Consider the following 27,703-nt stretch of genomic DNA (forward strand, 5'->3'; position numbering starts at 1 on the left):
AGACCCAGGTTTGATCTGTAGGTCGGGAAGATCCCCTGGAGAAGGAAATGGCAACCCACTCCAGTATTCTTGCCTGGAGAATCCCATGGAGAGAGGAGCCTGGTAGGCTACAGGCCATGGGGTTGCAAAGAGTCAGACACGACTGAGCAACTTCACTTTCTTTCTTTCTTATTTGATTAGAATAGAGTCCTAAGAATGGCTGGGCTTTACTGGGTTAATAGGTATGAAAATTCAGATCTTGAATATTTAAGGCTAAATTCTTTTCAGTGAAACCATACACCTTTTTATACTCCCACCAGGAGCAGCCAGTCATCATCACTGAAGATTAACTTGTTTTCATCTTTGCCAATACAGTCATCCAAAAAGTAAAGGAAGGGGGTGGTCTCTCAAATCTTGAGTGATAGGACTGGAATAGACCACTTGATCTAGTTACCCCAGGCAGGCCCACATGATACCCCAGCCTTGAAGGTTTCTGGGCTATAAGACTCCTCAGCCTTCCCGGTGGCACTTCGGCAGAATGGCAGAGACAGCGAGGAGGCGCAGTGGAGTAGCATCGCCCTGGGGATTACCTCTGAGAGGCAGCTCCACGCCATTGAGCCACATCCAGCCATCCACAGTGCCTGTTAACTACGATTTGTCGCTTAAACATGTGACCGCTCCATTTCACAGGAGGGCAGTTTGTAGCCTGGCAGAGAGAGGATAGAAAGTAAAGTGTGACTTAATAGCAACTCCCTCCTTTTTTGAACCCCAATTAAAATATAAAAGGGATGATGGCCTTGGTTTACCACACCTTAGCTACTCTTGAGTTGCTCTGCCTTTAGGTTCCTGGACTATTTGAAGTTGCCCTTTTTCTTGTTCCTCCAGACATGAACTGAATTTTTCTACATCAACCAAGCAGCTCATTTGGAAACATGTAGCTGTGAATTTCGTGCTGCTGCTGCTAAGTCGCTTCAGTTGTGTCCGACTCTTAGCGACCCTGTGGACTACAGCCTAACAGGCTCCTCCGTACGTGGGGTTTTCCAGGCAAGAGTACTGGAGTGGGGTACCGTTGCCTTCTCCCATGAATTTCATAGTCAGCTCAAAATCAGCCATTTCCCTTATCCCACTTTCTACTTATTCCCTTAATATTTACATACATAGCTCCCTTAGCTGTAAACACTTCCAAAGGTAGGACTGTGTGTCTTCCCCCACCCCCCAAATCCCATCGCAGCTTCCTAGCACAAAGCTTTCAGTGTGGTACACACTCAAACGTGAATCAGAGTGCAATTCAAAGAGGACAGCAGCTACAGCTAACTCAACAGGACCGCCTAGCATTGACCGGATTACAGATCCTAGGTTTTCATTGCTTCATCACCTTTCTTAGTTCCGTGTAACTGTTTTAGTAGTAGACAGAATTATTTAGCAGCTTAAGAGTGGTGGACCTCAAGAGTCTTTTAAGTTTTCTTCTCCTAAGTAGTCAGTAGAATTTGGACTTCTGTGATTTGTTTGCCCTGTAACTGTCACTTTATATGATGGACTATCTCCTTGCTGCTGCTGCTAAGTCGCTTCAGTTGTGTCCGACTCTGTGTGACCCCAGAGACGGCAGCGCACAAGGCTCCCCTATCCCTGGGATTCTCCAGGCAAGAATACTGGAGTGGGTTGCCATTGCCTTTTCCAATGCATGAAAGTGAAAAGTGAAAGTGAAGTCGCTCAGTTGTGTCCAACTCTTCGTGACCCCATGGACTGCAGCCCACCAGGCTCCTCCATCCATGGTATTTTCCAGGCAAGAGTACTGGAGTGGGGTGCCATTGCCTTCTCTGGACTATCTCCTTAATCAGTTCCAAAGGATGGATAGAACTGATTTGAGGAGGATCTCAGCCAGGGTCCTGGTAGGAAACATGACACACCTAAATTGGCTAATCTGAAGAGATTTTATTGAGACTGTTTGCAAGAAAGGTATGGGCAGGGTTTCTCTGGAAGCCACAGGGGATGGTGCAGTACCCAGAGCTGGAAACCGGGTTACCATCTTGAGGCTTGCAGAAAGAGCAGAGCAGAGGAAGGGGGAGGCGCTGCCAGAACCCAGAGGAGGAGATGACTGAGTGGAGAGGGCTGAGATGGTGCACGGAATCCCCAGACAGGAAGCCGCCTTCCGCGGGCCTCCCTGCTGGGGAACAGAGAGCCTGTGGAAGGTCTGCACAGGTGCAAGGCACAGAAAGGCGAAGGAGTGTCCACTGGACCTGGAGAGGCTCAGGAGTACCATCTGCCTTTACAATTGGGCTCTTTACTCATGAGGACTTTAAAGGAAATTTGCCAGCAGCTCTATATAGTGCTTTACAGAGAGAAAAAGAATCGACAGCCAAGAGGGAGGCCACTGAGTCCCATCTCCCCACCGAGCTCTCTCGATTCCACCTCTGTAGGTATCTTGAATCTATCTGCTTCCCTCCACGGCACTTTCCCACTGCAGTCCCAGTCCCATCTTTCACCTGGCGGCTGTGGTTGGTCTCACCTGGTCTTCCCTCTAGTTCATTCTCAGATTGGAATGTTTGAAAAAGGCAAACCTGACTGTCACTCCTCAGTGACTTCTGATCACTTTAAACGCCCTAATGTTTTCACTGGAGCTTTCTGCCTGGACTACTCATAGGCAGTCCTTTGGATGTCCCCTCAAATATTACTCTCTGACAACATTCCCCCTCTTCCCAGACTAAAGGAGTCCCTGTCTTTTCTGCTCCCAAATCTTACATTTAACGCAGCACGAATCCACATTTTCAGTTTAGTGTTTATACTTACCTGTTGAATTGCCTGCATCACCTCCACCCTGGCAGTGGGGTGGGGACTTAACATGCTAGCCCAGTCCCTCTCTCATGGGATTATGGACTCTGCCATGGAGCTGGATTAGCTGCTTCAGAAGTGGAAAATGCTTTTGGAACTAGGTTTTTTTGGTTCAGAACGGTGCCACCCGAGGTGTAAAGACCCCTGGCCTTGAGATCTTCAGAGTCATAGATTCTCATGCAGTTGTCTGTGATTAAGCTCAGTGACTGATGCCTCTTTTTCCTATTAGATTCTGTGGGGTGGCTCTTGGGTCCCTCAATGACTATAAATCAGTGGACCCTACTTAGTTCACATCTTGGATCAATAAGCTTGAGTAAAACTTAATAAACTCTGTTGTCATTAATTTGGGGCAGAAAAGGACTTTTTTGGAAACTCCTGCTTTTTTTTGGCTGAAGCAACAGGAAGTGAGATCATAGAGTGTAGTAGAGCTGATGAACCTGAGCAGGTTTGCCTATCATTAGAAAACAGGTGACTGCTGTTCCCCTGGCTTGAGAGGCTTTGTTTTTTTATTTTGTTTGGTGGTTCTTGAGGAGAGAATTGTAGGATTTAGCCTAAAGTTGAAAGCCTTCCATTAATGAACAAGGACAGTAGCTAAATATATATCATTAAAGAGTTAGCCATGTGTATGTATTAGTCGCTCAGTTGTGTCAGAGTCTTTGCAACCTCATGGACTATTGCCCGCCAGACACCTCTGTCCATGGAATTCTCCAGGCAAGAATACTGGAGTGGGTAGGCATTCCCTTCTCTAGGAGATCTTCCCAACCCAGGGATCTGCATGCAGGAAGTTTTGTGATTATTTTGGTTATTTCCAATTAGGAATTTTGATACCATTGGTAAAGGTTTTACTAACTTAAGGAAGCTTAACCAGTCTGTTGGTCAGTGGCTGCCAAATGGACTGAGGGAACCGTCCACCCCTCCGTTTGCCTGATAGCAAGTTGAGAGGTCTGCCATGTTCCTTCCACTCAGAGTTCTGTACAAGTTGAGCAGAACTAAAGATGCAAACAGTGTAACCTGAGGTTGGGGCTGTGGGAATATAACCTTCCTCACACTTCACCCGGGCTTCCCTGGGGATTCAGATGGTAAAGAAGCCGCCCACAGTGTGGGAGACCTGGGTTCAATCCCTGGCTTGGGAAGATCCCCGGAGGAGGGCATAGCAACCCACTCCAGTATCCTTGCCTGGAAAATTGCATGGACAGAGGAACCTGGTGGGGTAGTCCATGGGGTCACCAAGAGTCGGACACGACTGAGTGACTAAGCACACTCCACCCAGGAAGCTTTTCTGTAACCCCTAAACTGGACTTGGGTCTCTCCCTTTGGTGTTTGAAACTCAGACATTTTCTGTTGAATCAGTCCTTGCCGTAGTACCCGTAATTCCCCTCTCTGCTGGCATCCCCGCATGGTGTTGCCACAGGCGTTTCACCACACTCCAAGCTCCCTGGGGAGGGAAGGGTGGCCATTGTGTCCTCAGTTCACCTGGCTCAGGGCTTAGTCTCATTCCTGGCAGGCTGTAGCAGGATTGTTGGGTTTTTCAAATGCACATCATTTTCTCTCTTGAAACTCCCTTCTATTTATCTTTGTCTCTGTCCACCATGTCCCCCCCCACCAACTGCCCCAGACCCCCGCGGTTGAAATCCTGACACCCTTGAGAGCATTGCATTCTTCTCTTGAGCAGTCAGCTATACCAAAGTAACAGGTCTTCCGCAAGTCACCAAATACGGAAGACAGTTATTTTGAATGGAAACTCTTCGTACCCCTTTGGTATATAAAGAGTTTATTTGGGGGTACTGCCTGTGCATTTATCTGGGTGGAGTAATAGTTACATAAGTGTGAACGACCTTCCTGTTTTGTTAAAATGTCATGGGCAGCTTTCTTAATGACAGCCAAACCTGGAGAGGTTGATAAGCGTACCCAATCTTTTTTTTGGTTGGTTTTTTTTTTTTTTTTGAGTACTGAAATGTTTCTCAAAGAAAGAAAAATAATCTTCTTTTGGTTATTCTTATGATAATAATTTGGTTAGTCTTCTTAATTGTTCATCCTCCTACATATGTGAACATTACAAAGGAAATCTTTCATTTAAAAAAATGCGGGAGTGATCCTGAACTCTATAAGTTGATCATGGGTGTGTGTGAGAGAGAGAGAGCGTGTGGGCGTTTTTCTTTCTGCATCATCTTGACTGCCATTCAGAAGAAGGGAAAGGTGAAGATCTTCATTACTGTCCTTTGTAAGCCTTTTGCTGGAGGAGTTGTAGTTATAAAATTAACAGCATGCAAAAGTAGGTCATCTTACTGGTCCAGGAAGTGCCCATGCTGAGAGCGTCAGTTGGGACACATATAGAGACCTTCCCTCCCTAGTCCACCCAGGACATACTCTTTCATCAGTCATACTGAAATTTCCCTTCCCTGCCTACCCACCCCACCCCTTGTACTTTTTTAGCTTGGAGAAAGTTAGAAGCAGTAGTATTGTGGGAAGGATTTGTGGTACTCCCTTTTGAAGTACTCCACACGGTGCTTAAGTTACAGGAAGATGGATTGCCTAATTCCTGTTACTTCCTTTATTTTGCCCCTCTTCCTTGGGGGGAACAGATTCATGACAGTCAGTCTTCTTTTGAGGGTCTATTTAAGAGATTATTTTCACAAGGCATTTCATGGTAACGTGTTAACGTATGGTGCCCTTTCTCTTGTCCCCAGGACCAGCTACTCTGATCCCATGTGCATTACTTAGAACAAACCCCCCACATACAAATCAGTTCCTCAGAATATGCTCGGTGCCATTCTGAGAATTGTGGAGAATATGGATGAGAGTGGCGTGGAGCCAAGCTCTTCTGGTGCTTGCAGTTTAGGAGAGAACAAAGCATTCGGGTGCACAGTACTAAAACAGTGGTGGGTGAGGCGTGAGTAGATGGGGAAGAGGGGGCGAGACTGTGGACGTGGAGGACTGTGTTTAGACGTGGCTGAGTTGACTTGCTTGGCGCACTGAAGGGTTCATTTAGAGAAGTGGGTGAGAAGGACAGAAAGTAGTTGGTAGCTAAATTATGAAAAGTGGAATGCCAAACTGAGAATAACTTGGACCCATTGGAGGCTCCTTAAGACTTCTTAACAGGAAAACAGTGGTGTTTGAAGTGATTCAGAGCACCAAATATAGATTGAGGTCACACCTGGTCAGCCTTAAACTACAACACCTGGACCTTTAGGACACTTGGCCTCTTGATTCACCAGTATTTCTCTTTTGAACTGATCCCCATTAATAGCAGCTGCTTCTTGCTTGGAGAATCCCAGGGACGGGGGAGCCTGGTGGGCTGCCGTCTATGGGGTTGCACAGAGTCGGACACGACTGAAGCAACTTAGCAGCAGCAGCAGCAGGGAGGGTCAGTGAGACCTCTCTTGGGCAACAGGAGAAAAGGCACTGCGTAACTGGTTGTATTCAAGTGGGATTATACAAGCAATGAGTGATTTTTACCAGTGGAAGGTTTGGGGGTTTTCTGAGCAAAACCTAGCTTGTCTGTGTCTCTGGTGGTCAGAAAGTAAAGTTGATCAACAAATTCCCTTTGGATTTCTTTAGTTTGGTAAATAGAATCCTTTCTTAAAAGCAAAGTAATGTAAAAAATTAAAATCTAGAGCTTCTTGATTCCCAAAGAAATGAATCTTCTGGAAATAGCCATTTCAAAGGGAACAAAAAACACATTTCATGGCACAGATATTGTACTTCTGTTGAAAGAGTTCATCACCATAAAGCAAAAATTCTCCCTTGATGTGATATCATTACATAAATACTTTTTTAAATGAGTAGATTTTCTTTTAATAAAACAGCATGATTTGGTGTTCACACATTTTTTTTTATAAATCGCCAAAATTGAGAGAGTTTTAAAACTTGATATATACATTTCTTCTCAACTTTCTGGTCTTTAAGGGCCCAGCACCTGCTGTGTCTTTACAGAGTTGTAGTCTTTCATCATGGAGACTGACCTGCCGTGAACTTGAGGACTGTCTCTCTGTGTGCTTGCATAAGCAACTTAGGTTTCTGTGGGGCCAGGAACCTTAATTATTAAACTACGTTTAAGTTGATCATTAAAATTCATCATTAAAATTCAGAGTAACTCGTCTACAGTGTGGGTGTTTTTCATGATTTGGCACACAGTAGAGCAAGCAGCGTAGCCAAGATGTTTTTCATGTTGAGCAAAAACTGTAACAGATGGAGCTGGTGATTGTAAAGCATTTATTTAAAGTGTTCAGAATGAATCAGTGTAGTTTGAGGCCGACACAGTCATCCATACTAAAGGAGTCTGAGAAACTGAAGAGCATCCTAATAGTTTCTAATAAAATATGTAACAAGCTGAAGAGAACTGATGTTAAACGGCTGTCCCAGTACTGTTACCCTAGACAGGGCCCTGTACAGTTGTTCTTAGGGTTATAATCTTTTAAAAAGCGCGTGCGCGCGTGTGTGTGTGCGCCACAGTTGTTCTTAGGGTTATAATCTTTTAAAAAGCGTGTGTGTGTGGGTGTGTGTGTGTGTGAAATTATGTGGTAGGATCACCATAGCTCTTTACATGTCTTCAAGTCAGGGCAGTATTTCAGTGTTGCCTGAGTGGGATTGGTTGATCTTTAAAGAGCTGGGAAACCTCACTTCCTTATGTAGAATTTCTGTAAAGCAGGGACCAGCTGTACCGAGATTTTTATTTTTATGTGGTGAAAGAGCTTAAATATGTAATCGTTTCTATCTTTTTTGTACAAATGTTCTCTCTTATTCATTGCTTCACAAACTGATATAAAACTTTGAATAATTTTTCCCTGAGGAAGTGTTGAACCCCGTGCAAGCTGTTAGAATGAATGTTGAAAGCTTTGATGGGTACTCTTCTAGAACTGCACGGCTTTTTTGTCTTTTTTAAATCATGGTTTTCCTTATTTTGTTTATTTACAAATGATTGGATGTGTTCAGGCAAGAAAATACCCCCCCATATTTCAAAATACAGCAGTCTATAAACAAATTTCCCTAACAGACACCTTTTTTCTGTAATTTGTATAGAAATGCGGTGCCATTTACCACTGAAAACCCTCTCAGTGGTCAGTATTATCACCACTTTATAGATCGGAAACCAAAATCTTGAAAGTGGTCATTTGCCCAAGGCGACACAGCTCCTCATTGGGGAAGTTGGAATTTGAACCCATGTGAGCCTGTCAAATCCTGTCACAATAGGCGTATCCTAAGGGGTCTGAGACCTGAATCTTTGACCTTTGGCTTTGTTTTTTCTTTCTTCTTTTTTAAACTGTTTGGAAACCTTTAAGTTGGCAGTATAAATGGAAATTTGCATTGCCTTCAGAATAGTCTCAGATTGGGGTAGGGTGGGGGCAACAGTGAATCATGTTATCAAAATTATATAATATAGAGGGGTGGAAGGGATGTTCAAGAGGGAGGGGATATATGTATACATATAGCTGATTCACTTTGTACAACAGAACTAACAACACTGTAAAGCAATTATACTCTAATAAAAAATATATATACAGAAGTATAATGTGTGGAATCCTCTGAGTTATCATTTGTGCAGAAAGTTCTTATTTCCAGGAATTAAATTTTTTCACAGGTTAGTGATGTCAGGCTATCATGGCGGGGGTTTCTGAAGCCTCGCTGTGTTCTTTTCTGCTCCCCTGTATATTTTTGGTGTGAAAAGTTTGTACTGGAGGTGAACAAGGCCCTGGTGTGTGTTGCTTACAAGTAAATTGGACTATAATATTACTGTTCTCTTGACCAAAATATTTCTTTCAGTTGAAGTATGATATACATATAGAAAAAATTATATAAGTGCACAGTTCGTGAATTTTCACAGGCTGAATATACCCAGGTTTATCCTCTTGCAGGTTGAGAAATTTAACTTTAGCAACAGCTCAAAAGCAGCCGTTGTGTTCCTTCCGTGGAACAGACTGCAATGGTTTTAATTCTCCTTTGCAAACCTCAGACCGTTCCTTATCTTTTAGTTTTCTTCCTGGTTGGGGCTGTGATCTCACATTCAGTCTTTCTGCAACCAGAAGAAGAACAAATGAAAGCTCCACTGAAACTGTCCTCCTCCTCTCATAATCTCATCTTCTGATCATCTGCTTCCCTTAAACCAGTGTTTTGATGGCTACAAAGTCATCACTCGAGGGAATACAGGGGTTGGCATAGAACATGCAGCTGTGGGGTAACAGCTAAAAACATTCCTTGGAATTTTCAAACCAGAATGAAAATGTGGTGGTTGAACTCAATCACCTCTTTTGTTACGAGGTCATGAATGAGTGAAGGGTGAGTTGCCTGTGTTTCGGGGAAGTGGTGATAGGAGCAGTCTGCTCCTCAGAACTCTTCCTGGGCTTGAGCAGATCTCTTGGGGAGGGTGGGAACTTTGTCTAAAGCCATCGCACAGTCAGCATGGTCTCTAGGCTCAGATGCTTCTGGTCCTGGTGTCCTTCTCAGCTCTGCTTTAGACTCACTTGTGTCCATTTATGCCCTTCACTGTTTCAGGCATTTAAACTTAATTTTCAGCTCTTAAACTATGCCATCCTGGGCTTTCATGGTTTGAGTGTGAAAGCTGACGTACCTGCTGGGTGGGAAGCCTTGGTCCTCCCTCTCTGTGACCCTGGCTTAGCAGGGCCCTTTCTCCTGTGCTCTGTCTCCTGCAGAACCAGTCTTTGCTTAATTTATCGTGTATGGAGATTTAGAGGCACACCATAACAGTACCGTGGCTTTCTGGCAAAGCGATATTCTGGATACTAGACTGTTTCAGAGAACTAAAATTTTAGCCTCCCATATTCAAACATTACATTAAAAATAATCTAAGTGTTGGAAGTTCCCTGGTTGTCCAGTGGTTGGGATCCTGTGCTTTCAGTGCCAAGGCCAGGCTCATCACTGGTTGGGGAACTGAGATTTCACAAGCCATGCAGCCAAAGTAATGATGATGATCTCAACGTATTAGTTCCATATTTCCCTGCCTTCTTGGGAGAAGAGCATGCTAAACAACAAGTATTAATTTTGTTCTGCAGAAAACCATAGTTCTAAAAGTGGTGCCAAATCTGGGGGTTGCCTTGGAGTTTCTTTTGTTGTTGGGATTGTGGGCATTTTTTTAGGGGGAGGTTTGCCTCTGTCTTAGGTGACAAGAAGAATGTACAGTTCCAGAAACTTGGTGTGTAGCACCTTTGTTGTAGGATTATTAGTCACAAGTTAAACTGTCCTTTTTTTACCTTACTCTGTTTTTAGGTCCAAACAGGCCATGATGCTTTATGAGCCAGTTACTAGACGGCATTTTTCTTCCGGCCCTTGTTTTTGGTAGACGTGAGAATCCTGGCCTGGAGCTCCTCTGCCCTCATGCTCTCGTGCTCTGGAATCTGCTGTGATCTGGGTGGATTAGCCGCAGTGCTCAAGGCCAGACGCTGCTGTCATTGTGGCGGGAGTGCATGTGGAGCGCCTCAGGAGCCCCTCTCTCCAGCCGTCAACCTTGCTGTGCGGGTGTGCGTGTGCTTTATACTTGCCCAGCAGCAGAATGACTTCTGTTCACAGTACAGTGTCTGAAAAAATTTTAAGGGAAAATAATGAAAAAGGTTTTCATCCAAGTCTGATGGGATTTACCAGTAGCTGTTTTGTTTTTTTCAGCTCTGTGTCACATACATTAGCCCTTGCAAGATTTGCTGCCTTGTCTTGTGTGCACTTCAGCTCAGCGACTGACTCTGAGGACTTCAGGTTAGCCAGCATCGCCAGTGGGCACCAGCTTTGTAGGACTGCTCGGGTGCAGCCTCCTTTCAGAAGGGAGTCCACTGGGAGGCGGCGTTAGTGCGGCTTCACTCTTTGTTGGTATCTCAGCCTCATCCGTCCTTTCCAAAGCTGTGTCTCACTGTGAAATGTCAGTACTACGTGTACACGAAGCAGCCCAGGTTGTAAATTGGCAGTGAGCCCAGCATTGTTCAGCATCATGAATAAATAACTTTTTAAAGAATTTTACCAGCTTCCTTTTAGAATTTTGCTCTGTAGGATAGATTAACTACCACCGTACTAGTCAGCTCATCAACATTTTCCTGTGTTTGCCGTTTTGGAGTTGGCCTCACATTTCAGTTTCTCTTTTTAAGTTAATAGTTTTTTTAAAATGCCTATACCCTTTGTCTTCTGTTAGAAATCTTGGATTCAGAGGGTGGGTTTTATACTGTGCCTAGCTCTCTTCTGCAGATGACAGTATCTTGGCCTGACCTGTCCATATAAGTCAGTATTGGAGAGCACCTTCCTTGAGTTCTGAAAATCTATGTGGTCTTCACTAGCGCATAACCTTGGATTACATCACATTTCTAGGTCTGTTTTCATTTTGTAGAATGCAGTGGCTCAGTTGTATGATCTCTGGGTCTTTCCCCTACTAATTAGGCTGGTTGGTGTGCTTTGCGCATTCTCTAACTCTGCCCTTGAGGATAAGGGAAGTAGGACTTGCCACATTTCTTCATTAAAATACGTTTTTCCCATACAAGGTCACATAGCGGTGCCTGCAGGTGGCAGCGTGCCGATGGCTGACCCACACTTGGGGTAACCCAGAGACAGTATGGGGAGAGCCCCGGGTGGGGTTTCGCGTTGGAAATCGGCTGGAAGACCCCTGGACAGGGCCTCAGCGCGTTCTGTGGCCACCCACCTGTGCAGCTACAGCTTCCCCGTCCCTTCATCCTCTGGTCAGTGTTTGCTGTTCTCCAGGAAACTCATGGAAATTCACCTTTTATTTTTCCCTCTCTTTCCTTTTCCGCTGAGACTTTAATGCTAGATTTTTAGGAGCCTGAACTTCTCATTTCCAGAGACAACAACTTGTCTCTTTAAGTTGCCATTACTCGGCTTGTTGGAAATCACAAACAAGTTTGGCGTCCATGTGATCATACTCCCAAAGAACACCTTTCGCAAGCAAACCCAAAAGGCACCGTAATCATCCGCATGGCTTCCCACCCAAGAGTGAAAAGGAAATGACTGTTTTCTCTCTTGTTTGAATTCTTTTCAGGTTTTGAATGAAGAATGTGATCAGAACTGGTACAAGGCAGAGCTCAATGGGAAAGACGGCTTCATCCCCAAGAACTACATAGAAATGAAACCACATCCGTAAGTTGGGCTCTGCTGGACCATCCAGGGTCAGACACGCCTACTTGTTTCTAAAGTTGAGATCATCAGGATGGATGTCATACTTCTTTACTCTGTTTTCCCAGGGAATTCACAAAACGCGTTGATTTTCCATATTCGTGAGAGTGTATAACGAGAGCATAATAGTCGATAATGGTCTGTTTTCAATGATAATTGTCAGTGATCTGCAAATGATAAAACAGGTCCATAATTATTATTCTGTGAAACCCTTGGTGCCAGATGTGTTTTGCATTTTGCAAAAAATGCCAGATTCTGCACTTTTTGAGTTTTTAGAAAAGGTACTTGTCACATGGTTTTGTATTGATATGTTTGATTTTCCTATGGGACCATGTCTTAATAGTCTTGATAGCACCAGAGCACAGCACTGGGCCGGTAATTGGCTCTCTGTCAGTGTGTACTGCAATCACTGCCCTAGCCTCCCATTTGCGGAGAAGGCAATGGCACCCCACTCCAGTACTCTTGTCTGGAAAATCCCATGGACGGAGGAGCCTGGTGGGCTGCAGTCCATGGGGTTGCTACTAGTCGGACAAGACTGAGCGACTTCACTTTCACTTTTCACTATCACACACTGGAGAAGGAAATGGCAACCCACTCCATTGTTCTTGCCTGGAGAATCCCAGGGACGGGGGAGCCTGGTGGGCTTCCGTCTATGGGGTCACACAGAGTCGGACACGACTGAAGCGACTTAGCAGCAGCAGCCTCCATTTGAGTGTTCCCACTTCAGAGAAGACAACAGGCTGCTGAGAACAGTGTGGGGGGATTTGTTTTTAATTCCAGAAGCTTTTATGTTGCTGTGTGACCGGGTGGGGTCCTGGGAGCCCTTACAGGTCATTTCCCTCCCACCCTTCTCTTCCCGCCTCTTGTTTCATCTCTGCTGCTACCTCAGACACAGTCGTTTTCTTGTATGTCAGGGAGAACTGAGGCTTTCAGTGCTCAGATTAGAATGCCACTGAGACATAGAGAAATGGTATATCTTACCTACTTGTTTTAACAACAGAATGGTAAAGAAGACTTCTAGATGACTGCCCCACCTCGAGTAGCAGCCCATTTGTCCCTCTCCCTCATTGTCACTGTTGGGATGTGTCCCTGTTGCTTCTCTTCCCGCAGATACTGGAGCAAAGATCTTAACCTCCGCTTGTCTTACACGGATCTCACATCATCTTACCCAGGTGCCGTAGAGCACAAAAGGGCCTTGACCGTGGTACAGCTCTTTCCTCTCTATCCTGCAAATTGAGAAGCTTCCAGTATTTTAATTTTAAAACCACTAATTTATGAATATAGTTCTCATCTTTTTAAATATTTTAGTTTATTGGAGTGTAGTTGATTTACAATATTGTGTTAGTTTTTAAATTCTTTTTTCATAAAGGTCATAACAGAATATTGAGTACAGTTCCCTGTGTTACACTCTAGGTCCTCGTTGGTTATCTGTCTTACGTACAGTAGTGTGTGTACCTCCCAAGCTCCTGATGTATGCATGTAGTTCTCGTTATAAAAGACTGCCAGTGTAGAAAACTATAGAGCAATGTGAGTTTCTCCCCATAGATGTACCCCTTTTACCAGCCAGTGAATGGGAGTTAAATGCTCCCTTATGAACCGAGTTGGCTCTAAGATGATGCTTTGCCTTCCATAAAACAAAACAAATGACTCAGGAGCTTCCCCCTAAACCATCTGTCAGGTTCATGTTTTGGTCACTGAATTCTTACCCAGTTCTCATTATGTGCAGAGACCGACCTTGATACTGGGAAGTTAGGTTCTGTAGTTAAATTATTGTATAATAAAATGCACAATTAATAGGAAGTTCTTTGAGAGATCACATCCAGGAAGCCATCACCTGGCGAGTGAGGGTTGGGTTACCCTTCAGTTTGGTGATGGGAAGAAACCTATTAATAGCTATTATGTATAGATACAGAACTGTCTGTAATGAAGCATCTGTAAGGTCTTCAAGGAAACTGCTTATACTTCAAAAAAAAAAACAACCCAGCACCTTCTGATGGCTCACTAAATGTTTCATGGAATGATTTACAAGGAGAAAATCAGTTTAATTTGTAAAGGACATTTTTCTAGTTTTTGTTTGGAACTTGGACTGTCTTGTATCTTTGTAGCTATATGAGTTTAATCTCTCCCCACTTCCCCTAAAAAGATACTAGATTCCTTGAGGAATTTTTGTCTTCTGCTTTTATACTCTCTTGCAACTCATGCCTTTCTTCTGCACATAGGAGCTCAGTAAGTAGTTTTGAATTGATACTCAGACCCAAATGCTTGCAGAAAGGATGGGACCAATTTACCCATGACAATAAAAGCCAAAGTACTAAATATAAATACTCAGAGGCGTTCCATGAAAGAGATTCCTGGCCCCTTGTCAGTGGACTGATAACATCCCTCATTTGAGGTCCCTGTAACATTGGATTGGTGGGTTTTAACATGTAGCCATGCCTGGGTTACTAAAATGTTGATGCAAGTAGTGCTATCCAAGATATTTCAAAAGACGGGCAGATCATTACAGATTCCTGGGATGTGGACTAAGCACACTTTTGCATTCTTGTGGCCACTTAGGTTCCATAGTTGCTTTGGGGACTGTGTGGGCTTTTCACAAACCGCATCACAGAATACACCCCTCAGGAAAAGCACTTGGGGAGTGGTCACTGGGAGTCACACAGGGCTTCCTACCTCTTGGTCCATACAAGCCAAAAATGTGCACATCTGTTTCTGCAATCCTGCCTCAAGAGATCCAGGATTTGCTCAAGCTTTTCTGTAAAGGGCCGGATAATAAATATTTTAAGCCGTGTGGGCCGTGTGCAGTCTCTTGTCATGTCACATATTCGTCTTTGTTTGAATTTTTTAAAATAACCCTTAAAATTTTTAAAATAGTCTTCGATTTAAACTCATACCAAACCCAGACAGATTTAGGCCAAGGGTCATACATAGTTTGCTGACTTTAGCAGTAGATTGAGTGATAACAAAATCAACTTAAGTTCTCTTTCATTTTCATATTTCCAGGCTGAAGGGGAATTCAGCAGAACAGCAGGCTGTAATTTTTATATTAAATAAACTGTCTCCGACTCGTGATCCTGTTTTTCTTCAGATTGTTTCAGGTGACTTAGGCATTTCAGATCTGACTATTGAAAACATAGAAAAAGGCCATCCTCCTTGGATAGCTGCGGTTACTGGCCTGATGGTTGAGAAAACCACTCTCATGCCTGCTCCTGTCTCCCCACTGTAGGGATTTTTGGAATAATAATTGATCAGGAAGCATCGAGTCCAGGCCCCTTGGTGCTTCCTTCCCAGACTGACTGGAAGGCAAGCAATGCTCATCCATCCGAGCTCTGAAAAAGGAAACCATAGTGCAGAAAAGACCATGACCCTGAACTGGGGGGTGTGGTTGGCTTCTTAGGCCTGTTTCACGAAGCAGGGCTGCTCTGTGACTGGATGTCCAGCAGCACGGGGTCAGAGTTGGCTTCAGAGCTGTGGGAGGGCACGGAGCACCCTCCCTCCCTGTCCCCTCTCTCCCCCTTTTTAAAGTTTTTGTTAGGAAGAGGGAAGTTTAAAATGGAGTATGACCTAGTACAGCGTTTGAGCTAACAGGTTAAACACAGACTGCGAAATGATTGTCGGCGTAGTGTTGCAGCGTGAGTTGTGTCTACTGGGGTGGAGCCAAACGTACGCTTTTCGCATTAAATGCGTGTGGATCAGCGCCTGTAGGGTGTAATATAGACTTGAATTGGAAATAAGCTGCTGCTTCCCATGGTATTATAGCATAAACCCATATTTTTTAAAAAAGTTTGGCCATAGCCATATAATTCCACATAAATATCACCTTTCATTGTATGCTTGCTCAGTCATGTCCGACTCTTTGTGACCCATGGACTATAGCTCTCCAGACTCCTCAGTCCATGGAATTTTTCAGGCAAGAATACTGGAGTAGGTTGCCATTTCCTCCTCCAGGGGATCTTCCCGATCGAACCCGAGTCGCCTGTGTGTGTGTCCTTCATTGGCAGGTGGATTCTTAACCACTGAGCCACCTTGAAAGCCTAGATATCACCATTGAAAGAAGTTAAAGTTATAAACAATGTGAAATGCTAAGGAAGTGTACATGGTATTGAATGTTTTAACTGAGAGTGCCAGCTATTCCTCACATGGCATCATATCCCTTCTATTGTGAGACATCCTTTCTCTTGGTGGGGGTTGCGGGGGTGTTTAGTGAAAATAGGAGCAGACACCAAACTCCCCACTAATTTTCTATCTTTTGGTCTGGGTGCTTATAAGGGTATGTTTACTTTGTAAAAATTCCAGTCAGTACTTTGCATCACTACAGCTTTTTTTTTTTTTTTTTAATTTGAAAATAAAAATTAGTTAATTTTAAGCTGGGAGCAAAAAAATACTGCCTCTGTATCTGTATCACCGTGCACCATAAGGGGAAGGTCTAAAAACCGACACACCTACCTGCTGACAATCACTGCCTCTGGGGAGTTTGGGAGAAAAGTCTTGCTTTTTATTTTTATTTCACGCACATCTAAGCTATTTTAATTTAGATCCATTACTTATACCTTAAAAAAGGAAGACAGGAAAATGCCTGCCTGCTGGGAAGATGGCTGGCAGTCTATGAGGAAAGAGTGTGACTGTTGAGGAGCTTCATTCCACCTGCCTCTCAGCCCAAGGACTGCCAGGGGCGTGTGCACTGTCCACCCACGAGCACAGACCAAACTGGAAAGCACCTGCAAGGTCGCAGCACTGGGAGCTGTCCTTTCCTGGCTGGCCGACACTCTGCTGTGTTCCTGCTTGATTTCTCTGGTGGGGCCTTCCTTCCAGGCACTGGAGGACTCACCCTCGAGTTCTTTGAAGGCCAGGAAGATAGGTGGTGCCACCTCCCCAGCAGCTTGGCAGTGCACTGCCTCCAATGAGGTGGACACAGGGCTGCAGATTTCAGGCCTGTTGAAAGTCACTAATGGCAGCTTCTGAATGCACCCTTCCCGGCAGCCCCCATCTTTCTGTTTGAATTTTAGCAGAGTGTATTATTTCAGATTGAAGGCAAAAGGAGAAGAGGACAGCAGAGGTTAGATAGCATCACCAACTCAATGGACATGAACTTGAGCAGACTGCTGGAGATAGCGGCAGGCAGGAAAGCCTGGCGTGCTGCAGTCCATGGGGTTGCAGAGAGTCAGACGTGACTTAGTGACCGAACAGTAATGACAGTTATTTCAGAGACATCTTGCAGTGCAGTCACTTATAAGTAAGATAGATATATGTTAGATTATAACTTTAAAGGCCCCTTCGGTACCTTTGTTGTTCTAGTTTGCACATTTAACGCATGTTAGGTCTTTATCAGCTACAGGTGGTGTCAGTTGCTTTTTTAAAATAACAGTTAAGAGGGCTCTGCAGAGAGAGCCTTGCTTTCACAGCCACCTGTCCCAGTTCCTTGTGGCTTTCCTGTGAGAAGTGAGGCGCCTGCGACCTGGAGCTGTTTCAGAGATTTCTTCTCTTTCTCCTGGCCCACCCCAGCTGCTTCTGCCCTTTTCCATGACTTCACCCACTTTTTCTTGTGACCCCGGTGAATCAGCACTGGGAGAGGAGACTCTGACTTGCTCCAAATGAAGCAAGCTAGCTCTGCACTGGGTAGACCATAGCATTCCTGGTGGTTCCTGAAAACCAACCTTTGAGCCGTGATGGCAGAGAGAGGCCTTGAGAGGAGCGTCAGCCCGCTGCCCCTCCGGGCCTGCTCCCTCCCAGCCCCAGCCTCTTCCCTTGGTGTGCTTAGAAGTGGCCCAGCTTCTGGGCCTCCCAGCTTTCTGGCCCTGCCTTCTCTTCATCCCACTGTAGAGGCTGCTGCCTTATCAAGTGGCTGCAGGAAGGCCTGTTTCACCTGAAGTGGTTCATCCTGTGCCCCAATCGATAGATCTGGGCTTTCCCCCCAGTGCCTTGCTGATGAGTCAGCCGGGGCCCACTGGGCTTTGGCTCAGGAGGCCCATCTTTAAGTGTCTTCCTCTGTAGAAAGAGTGGCCCACGATTGTGTCTTATGAGTCACTTTCTGGAGAGTGAGGAAGGGAGGAGACGGTACCCCTCGAAAGCCGGGACGGGCGTGTGCTGACAGGAGGGCTGAGAGGGAGGCCCTTCCCCCGGCGAGGAGTGTGCTGTTACGTTTGGACATCCCTTTTCTTTGTGGGGAAGCAGATGTTGACTGGCTTGCCTTCCTTCCTTAGGTGGTTTTTTGGCAAAATCCCCAGAGCCAAGGCAGAAGAAATGCTCAGCAAACAGCGGCATGATGGGGCCTTTCTTATCCGAGAGAGCGAGAGTGCTCCTGGGGATTTCTCCCTCTCCGTCAAGTGAGTATTTCCTGCTCTGCCTGCCTGGAATCCTGTCTCCAGCTAATGGACGTTGTGAAGCCAGGGGCCAGGTGTCTGGCTCCACACACCAAAGGTGGCAACCTAGGAGAGGTTTCGTCTAAACAGCCTGTTTTAAATCAGAAAACTGTATATTAAAATCCTCCTTTCTGGCTCCTCTTAAAAGTTGTCTCTCGCAGCACTGGATTTAGATTCCCATGTGGAGACCGTCTTCAGTTGCTGAGCAGCTGAGTGTCAGAGAGGAAACACTGGTCATTTCCCCCAGCCCCCACCACCCAGCAGTGCTCCCCACACACCCGGCTCTGACAGCAGCTGGTCACCAGGTCAGCTGCCTCATGCCTTTTCCAGGTGTCCAGTCAAAGGCTGCCAGCATCAGCAAAAGGTGACCACAGGAGTTTGGGGGCTTTTTGCTTTTCCCAGGGGTAAATTTAAATGTGGAAGGGAGCTGGTATGCAGAAGGGGAAGGCAGGGAGTCATACCACCATAGGGATCATGGAGGATATAAACTGGAACTTTGGGAATTCTCAGCTAATCACTCCCCACCCACGACATAAGGATTTTGACTCCAGTTGTCCTTGCATATGTGTTTTGACTCTGTCCATTTCTAGTTCATATTACAGGAAATGTGCCCCTACCCCCACTCCCACCCCAGGAATCTTACTGGTCACCTCATCACTTATATGATGAAGGGCTGATTAGATTAACTCAGATCACTTCAATATACATTTAAAATGACTGTAAAACAATTTATTTGCCATTTACAAATGATATCAAGATTTTTCAGTTTCAGAAATCAACTCAATGTCTTGTTTCATTTTAGGACCAAATGTGCGGTTAAAGTGTTGGGGTTTTTTTTTTACTGTAGGTTTAAATCGAAAAATTTTTGTGTTCCTTTTCTCTGTGAAGATGTGGGAGGTGGTTTCAGGTAACATTTTCAGTATTCTCTGCTACATTTCCAGTATAGTTTGGTTTTAGTCCCATCATGAAAAAATCAAGCCATCTAGTTATCAGTTTTCCTCATCTAGCAATGGCTTTTCTTTTTTCTTCTTAATAGGCTTTACTTTTTTAGAGCAGAATTTATGTTCACTGCAAAATTGAGTGGAAGGTACAGAGATTTCCCGTGTACCCCTCACTCCCACATGCACAGAACAGTGGCTTTCTGATGTGCCTGATTAAACACATGCAAATGAGGATCTGGTGGGCGAGGAGCGCCTTGAGGTGGAAGAGTTCTTATGCTTCTCATTAACTTGCATTTCCTCCTCTTCCTTATGTCTTACACAGACCCAAATATAAACCCAGCCATGGAAGACGAGGGATACAGGCAGTTAATCCTTGAATGGTGCCCAGAAGCCCCTGGCAGTTCACGTTTGGTTGTCTGATGAGCATGGTCCCTGCTCATGCTCACCAGGTGGCTGCCAGAAAGCTCCCATTTTATCAAATAAAACCTTTAAAGAGCTCACGTATTCCTTGCTTTAGAAATAAAATTTGAAACCGGTGTCATAACCACCTCTTAATAATACAAGCACCTGAGCCAAGAAGGTTCAAGAATCCACAGCCTTAAGTTTTCAAGGTGTTCGGCGTCTGTGGTGGAAAGACTCCTGTCGTTAACAGCTCACCCCATCAGGGACCCTGTTCCCCTTTCAGAAGCCACGTGCTATGCACAGCAGTAGAGGGCTTCCCTGAACCCTGTAAATATGTCCTTCCTCAATAAAGCTTTCTTGCTCAGACACCTTTTTTCTCATGAACGCTTAGCAGTGCAGTTTCTAAGCTCTTTGCACCTGTACTCAGTGAATTCCTTCAAGCTCAGTGCTGCCACCTGCTGGGTTGGTTTTAAAAAGTGTTTTTGCTTTAACACGGATGATGGGAGGATGAGGCTCCCATTTGTTCATTTAACAGATCTTCATAGAGCATCTTTGGATGCCAGTGGGGCCTTGCTTGAGCTGATGTTCAAGGCAGAGAGCATGATGGTGGTGGGCCATTCCCACTCAACCAGATCATGCTGTTTTTCTGGGCCATTGTAAAGAGAGCATTTGTCATTTCTCCAGGTGGTAGAGAAGCCTTTTGGGGGTGGGGAGGTGCCTGGGCCTTTATTTATTGTCCCTTCATGTCCTTTTCTTTTGAGACCTTTTTAGCATGTGTAGAACTAAAAATCCGTGATTAGAAAACACAACTTTAAACTTTTCTCAGTTACAGGAGAATTGTTGGAAGTGTGTCCAGCCCCCCTTTTCTCACCTTATTTCCTATCCTACCTTTTGTAGTCTTCAGATGTCACACAGGATTTCAGTTTGTTTTTTATTGGCACAGTCCACGGCACATAGAAGCATTCTGTGCATTGGGGCTTTTTTTTTTTTTTTTTAAACTAATGTCTTCAGAATTAGGTTAATAGGGCTTCCTGTCCGGCGAGGATTCTTCCTGTTATCACTGGCAGTCATCATCCTGATGGAGGGTCTCAGGGCACTCTCCACTGGCCAGGGAGTCAAGTTGTGCTGCAGTCGTGGTCCCAGGTCTCCTCAGCCTGGGAGGGCGCGGCCAAGACACAAGGTCTCTAGGGATCCTACTTGATGGGCAGGTGGCCCTTGGGCAGCCAGGACAGAGCCCTGAGGCCCGGTCTCACGTGCATCCTCTGCCCCTCCCCAGGTTTGGAAATGATGTACAGCACTTCAAGGTGCTCCGAGATGGGGCTGGAAAGTATTTCCTCTGGGTGGTCAAGTTCAACTCTTTGAATGAGCTGGTAGATTATCACAGATCTACATCTGTCTCCAGAAACCAGCAGATATTTCTCCGGGATATAGAGCAGGTGCCACAGGTAAGCCTCGAAAGAGAGGTTGGGATCATCCTTAAGCAGTTAAGAATAGCTCTTTAGGTGAGCAGGTGTTTTTTGCTTTTTTTTAAGGGTTACTTCAGGGCCTTCTGTGCTCATTATTAATTCATATTAAAGATTTGGATTTGAAACAGTTTTGCATTTCCCAGAGGCTGCTTCCGTGAAGCAGTGTGCTACAAAAGTTACCCTGTGTCTCTAGGGCTGAGGGTCTTTAACACACCCTCGCACACACTTTGCCTGGAAGTAGACTGTGAGGAAAGTCACACCTGTAAGTGGGTGGGGTCCACACTCAGGGCTGAAATCCTGCGCCTCACATACTGGTTAGCACCAGCCTGTTGTGTCTTTTCGACTTTCCTAAGTGACACAGTGATGGGAAACATTTCTGCATCTGGGATTGTAAGCAAAGCTCCAGGGGCTGTTTCTGTAGTTCTTTCCCGAAGCAGTAGCTGCTGCTGGATGCTGGGCTGAGGCTGGGTCCCCCCTGCGGTGGTTTCCTCCGTTGGTGAGAGTATAGGACACCTGCCTAGAGTAAACTCCGCAAGAGTTTGTGGAGGGAGGAGAAGCGAGGGGTTGTTTCAGAAGGTGTGGAAAGGCTGGCCCACGTTCGCTTCCCCGTCATCGGTCCGCTTCCAGGGAGCTGGCCATGGTCAAGGGTGCGATGTGTGTTTTCTTCCTGCCCTCTTCTGCAGCAGCCGACATACGTCCAAGCCCTCTTTGACTTTGACCCCCAAGAGGATGGAGAGCTGGGATTCCGTCGGGGAGACTTTATTCACGTCATGGATAACTCAGACCCCAACTGGTGGAAAGGGGCTTGCCACGGGCAGACCGGCATGTTCCCACGCAATTACGTCACCCCCGTGAACCGGAACGTCTAAGAGTCAAGAGATTATTTAAAGAAAGTGAAAAATTTTAAACACACACAAAAGAATTAAACCCACGAGCTGCCCCTGTCAGCAGCCTGTGAGGGAGCTCAGAACACCTGGCCGGGTCACCTGGTGACCGGCTCACTTTGGTTGGAACTCTGGGGGGTGGGAGGGGGAGTTGGATATAACAATGCCAAAACTTACCTATAAATTAAGAAAAGAGTTTTTATTACAGATTTTCACTGCTGCTCCTGTTCTTCCTCCTCTGTCCTTTTTTTCATCCTTTTTCCTCTTCTGTCCATCAGTGCATGACATTTACTGCCACATATAGTCCTAGCTGATGCCAATAATAAAGGAAAAGAAACCATGTGGGCTGATATTTTCTCTATGCAAAGTGTCTGTTTTAGTCGGGAAGACAGAACAGCCGCTTCTGTGTTCTGCATTGTATACACACTCACAGGAGCAGGCGGCCCCTGCCCTTCAGCTTCTGCTCGAGGAGGGAGGGCGTGAGTGGGGGTGACAGGAGGGGGTGCTCCCCCCCAGGGCTTCCTGCGAGCCAGGCCCCAAACCTGTGTCTTTTCTGTATCCATTTCCCTTTCAAGTGGTGTTCCCGAGCATGCTGGTTTTCATAGTGCCTTCTGCCTTATTTCGAGGGTTGCTTCTGAGTGGTGTTTTTTTTCTTGTTTGTTTTGTTTTAAAAATAAGTTAAAGACCGTCAGCCAATCTGTCTCCTACTCTGTGTAAATATTTCCCCCCCGGGGAGGGGAGGACAGGGTAGTGCAGAGGAGACAGGCGAGAGGAGGGTGTGGGCGTCCTGTCTGTGGGCAGCCAGAGGCTTAGATTCAGCTTTAACATCTGCAGCCCCTGGAGGTTAAGGGAGCCAGGGCGCAGTGGAGCCACTCTACCGCCCTCCCCACGTCTGACTGCATCTGGCTGGGGCGAGGGGGGGGTGGCTGGGTCCCTGACCTTGCCGTCTCGGGTGTTATCTGTCCCCTCCTTAGTTCCAGACACCCACAGTAACCAGTCTGGAGCCAGCCAGTTTCAAATGCAGGAAAGTCCAAGGAGTTTAAACTGTATCGGGTTCTACCATGTTCTACACTGGGGGAGAAAACGAGTGTTTTCGCATCATTTTTCTTGCTCTGAAAGCTGGAGGTATCTGTTCATGTCTTTCACCTGTTGTGTCCCCTGCCTGCCCCGCCCAGCTGGGTGATGTTTCGTTTCTGCATTCACAGCAGGCTGTGTTCATAGCTGCTCCACCTGGCCCCCCAAGAAGGAGGTGTCTCTGTGACGCAGGGGCAGGCGGAAGGAAGGTTGGAACTAGGAAGGCCGAGTCTGTGGCAGAGCTCTGTCCGTCCACCTCCTGCCGGCGGCTTGTCCCTTGTGGTGATGCGCCATTAGCATCATCTCCCCACCTGCCCCCTTCCCACAACAGAGACAGAGCCGCTGGGGGTTGATGGTGGCCTTCAGCTCCTGAAGTGGTCAGGCAGCATCTCTGCTGGACTCTGGTCGTGGACCGGACTCAGCCCGGAGCGCCTGGGGCCCAGGAGGGGCTGCCCTCCTGGACAGAGCATCCGCCACTCTCCACTCGCTTCTCTCCTGATAATACAAGGAATCTCTGGCATTCTGCACCTGGACCATTTGATTGTTTTATTTTGGAATTGGTGTATATCATGCAGCCTTGCAGAACTAAGTTTTGTGTGTATATATTTAAAAGAAAATCAGTGTTTAAAAAGACCTATGTACTTAATCCTTTAACTCTGCGGATAGCATTTGGTAGGTAGTGATTAACTGTGAATAATAAACATACATTGAATTCTTCACTGTATATGTTTTCTTTTTTTTACTCCTTTGCCTTAAAATCCTAGAGACTGTCAGGGACTGGGGGCGCTTGTGCTCTTATTTCCAACTCACCTCACTCTGGGGAACCACGTGGGTCTCGTGGGCTCCGAGAAGAGTGATGCCCACGTCACGTTGATCAGAATCCCTGGGAGCAGGTTCCTGTTGTCGAGTCGGAGGCCCCACCCTCAGCTCCCCCATTGAGGGCACCCGCAGGCATGCCTGATGTTTCTGACAGAAGGCACAGGCCACACTCTGAAAACCAACGCAGATCTAGTGCTTAGGACCAAGTGTGGCTGGCCTGATTCTCATCCCGCCCACCCCCCACCTCCATAAAGGACAGACGGACAGAAGGAGCCGTGTGGAAGGAGTCTCGGCGGCGCAGTGGGCCTCTTCAGGGTGACCCTGGGCCTGTCCCCACTCAGCACTGACAACAGGAGGTGAAGGAGGACTTGTTTAGAGAGAAAGCAGAACGCCAGATCTGAGGAGTTCCCACTTGTGTACTCGGAACCCAGCACACCGCCTTGTTTGTGGCTGGCCTGCTGGGAGCCAAAGGGCTCAGGGTCCACCCAGGCTGGCTCCTCCTAAGCTGATCCAAAATGGGGCCATTGGAGTGAAAACTTGCAGGCTCCGTGAGGTTCTTTTGCCCCCTTTTGACTCATGGCTTCAGAACAGCCTCAGAATTAATAGGAAAATGACTGCTTTTGCACTAGTCTGGTCACAAGTTTCTTGGTGGCTGTGTCCCCCTCCTCCAACCCTGGGTCTGTCATTCCTGGGCGAGGAGCGCCTCTGGGGAGACTCCGCAGTGGGACAGCTCAGCCGGCTTTGACAACCGAAAGCTCTGCTGGATGAGTGGGCTCCGCCCTGTTTCCTTCTGAGCAGCTCTCCTGACACTCTTCTAACCCAGTGCCCTGGGAACAGAAGCTTGATTTAGACATGATTGTGGAGAGGGTGGCAGTGATAGCACCTGCAGGCTGCAGCTCAAGGGGGCAGGTTGGAAGGAGAAAGGTTATGGGCACCGTGTCTGCCTTTCCTCAACAGTCGTCCCTCTGAGTAGCTGACCTTCAAGTCAGGATGTCCTGCTTTCCCAAACAAGTGAACCAGCGAACCTGAATTGACTTGCAAATTCTCCAGGTTCCATCTGAGCCCTGATTTTCACAGAATAGCACAGAGAGCTTGCTTACTGACGGAATGTGTGTTCCTTTGGGGGCTTCTTAAACTAGGGCTGGGGAGTTACAGACCCCTCCCTCCACCCAAGTCCCCAGGTGGGGCACGATGAAGCAGGGCTCCACTAGAAGGAGTTGAAAGTGGGCAGCTCTGGAAGGTTCGGGTTTGGGGATTTTTGTTTTTCCAAGGATAGCTTTCCGGAGATTCAGTTCACTATGTGGAAGTCATCTATTTATTTATTTGGTCATGCCATGCAGATTGTGGGGTCTTAGTTCCAAGACCAGGGATCCAACCCAGGCCCCCTGACCTGGAAGCTTGGAGTCCTAACCACTGGACTGCTGGGGAAGTCCCACAAGTCACCCACTTAACGTAGACCATTTGGGGGCTTCCAATGCAGGGGCTGGGGGTTTAGTCCCCAGTGGGGGAGCTGACATCCCACACGGTGCAGAATGTGGCTAAGAATTAAAATGGGCCGGGGGGGGGTACTCTTGTTTAGTAGTATTCATAGATGATGCAGTCAACTTCAGAGCTTTTTCATCTTCCTGCAAAGAAACCAGGTATCTATCATCAGTTACTTGGTGTTTTCCTCCAACCCCTCCCAGGCCCTGGCAACCGCTAATCTGCCTTCTGTCTCTATGGATTTACCTGTTCTGGACGTTTTAAGTGACATCATATAATACATGGTCTTTTGTGGCGGGCTTCTTTCACTCAGCGTCCTGTTTCCAAGGCTCATCCCTGGGGTGACACGTATCAGGATGTCAATCCTTACGGCCATTAACATGCTTTGGTGTGAAGACACCACGTCTTTTTTATACATTCATACAATGATGGGGGTTTATTACGTGGCTCAGTGGTGAAGAATTCACCTGCTGTGCAGGAGAGGAGGAGTGTTTGATCCCTGGGCCGGGAAGATCCCCTGAAAAAGGGGATGCCAACCCACTCTAGTATTCTTGCCGGGGAAATCCCATGGACAGAGGAGCCTGGTAGGGCTATAGTCCACGGGGTCACAAAGAGTCGAAAGCAGCTTAGCAAGTAAACAGCAGCAACAATGATGGGCATATGGGTTGTGTCCACTCCAGCTGTCCTGAACGATGCTGCTACAAACACTCGTGTCGGGGTGTATGAGGACAGACCGTGAAGGACTTGAAGCAGAGGAGCAGACAGTCCTTTTCCACCAGAACAGTGAACAACGGGGACCACGGAGGAGACCCCTTGGTGAGCAGGAGGGGCCGTGGGGGGAGCCAACAGAAGCTGGTTGATCTGAGCCACGTGTGGGAGGGTGGGTTGCGGGGTCGAGGAAGAGGAGGGGTAGTGATGACCGTGGGGATCCTTCTTGAGCAGCAGGAGCCTGAGGTTGCTGTCGTTGAGCCAGGGAGCAGGGGTATGGTGGGGAGGGAGGGTAGACAGTTGCATGTGAGGTGCCTGTGGCCAGACATCTGGAGCAGAGAAGGTGTTCCCCTCACTCGGGAGACGGATCTGGGCAGGGGACTCAGATCAGGGTCAGAGGTGTGGAGGTGGCCCTGAAGTCCCTGCCCTGGGCGAGATCACACCTGCTCTCCGAGAGGGAACAAGGCAGGATGCGGGCTGAAGCCCTGAGGAAAGCCAAGCCCTGAGGCCTGGACGAGGAAGCGCCAAAGGAGAGAGGCGGGAGGCAGACGGGGCTGCCGGTGTTGGGGTAGCTGTGCATCCAGGAGCTGGCCCCCAGGGCCAGCCTCCCCCAGCCTCCCCGGCCCCCACCCTGTCTCTTTCCCAGCCCATCCTGATGGTCCCCAGACTGCCCAGCACGCCTTTTCCCTTCTGCCGAGAGACCTTCCCCGGCTGCCAGGTTGCTGAGAGGACGAAGTGCAGCCTCCTGACCCACCTGTGTACTGAGAGGTCAGAGTAAGCTCGGAGTTACGAGACCCAGGGTTTTGTTTCAGGCTGTGTGGCCTTGGGCAGAGCCCTTCACCTCTGACCCCTTCATTCATCTGCTTAAAAACAAGCCCTGTCACCAGGTTGCCCTGAGGGATCTATAGAAGTCTTACAGACCATTAAAGTGTGATGGGGGACTTCTCTGGCGGTCCTGTGGTAAAGGTAACTGGGAAAAAAAAATAAGTACGATGGGGCTGGTACTGATGATGGCTTTGGTGTTCAAAGCCTTTTACAGTCAGCCTGGTCCAGTCCTCCAGCCCTTTGGCCCACTGAGCCCCTTCTGAGTATCCCTGTTTTGCCAACATCCACCTCTGTCTCTGATCTGAAGCCAAGGTCTCTTCTCCTCTCTGCTTGTCCGCTTATCCCCAACCCTACACACCCCCGCTCTGAGAACCTTTCCTGCCCGGCGCCCAGTGAACACTGGCTCCACCACCGTCTCAGAACCCCAAACTCAGGAGTGCCCCTTGACCCGTCCTGTGACACCACCCCACCCGCCGCCTCCAAGCCCCAGGCCCTGCTGCAGCAGCCCAGCTGCCGGTGGCTGTGGTCTACAGCCGGGACCAGTGGTGCCACAGTGAGGGACCCAGATTCTGGGGTGGCCTCAGACAGGTCACCTCCTGTGTCTGGGGAGTGAGTCACCAGGCCGGTAACCTTAAACAAGTCACCTTTCTAAGCCTCAGGTCAAGAACCAAGTCGATAAAAAGAAAGTGAGGATTACACGGAGTAATGTGTATTACCCACTGCTGGCTCCCACAGCTGGCAGTTCATTGAGGGTCCAGCCCACTCCTGCTCAGCCCTGTGCCCACCCACAACTCTTGTTCTTACTGAGAGCCAAGGAAGTC

At 47.1% G+C, this 27,703-nt stretch overlaps 1 protein-coding gene across 1 annotated transcript in view; it reads left to right on the forward strand.

The window, feature by feature from the left end:
• The window catches only part of GRB2 (growth factor receptor bound protein 2), a 66,335-nt gene extending 42,568 nt beyond the window's left edge, over window positions 1–23,767 (forward strand). Inside the window, exons 3-6 of the mRNA XM_055408610.2 lie at window positions 11,792–11,889; window positions 18,123–18,245; window positions 20,901–21,069; window positions 21,774–23,767. Coding sequence (XP_055264585.1) covers window positions 11,792–11,889; window positions 18,123–18,245; window positions 20,901–21,069; window positions 21,774–21,959 — 576 coding nt within the window. The 3' untranslated portion in view covers window positions 21,960–23,767. The remainder of the gene's footprint in view (window positions 1–11,791; window positions 11,890–18,122; window positions 18,246–20,900; window positions 21,070–21,773) is intronic.
• Window positions 23,768–27,703: the final 3,936 nt, after the last annotated feature.

Source organism: Moschus berezovskii, chromosome 20 (assembly GCF_049115385.1).
Source record: "Moschus berezovskii isolate FMDL1 chromosome 20, NW_MosBer_1.0, whole genome shotgun sequence".
Classification (NCBI taxonomy): domain Eukaryota; kingdom Metazoa; phylum Chordata; class Mammalia; order Artiodactyla; family Moschidae; genus Moschus; species Moschus berezovskii.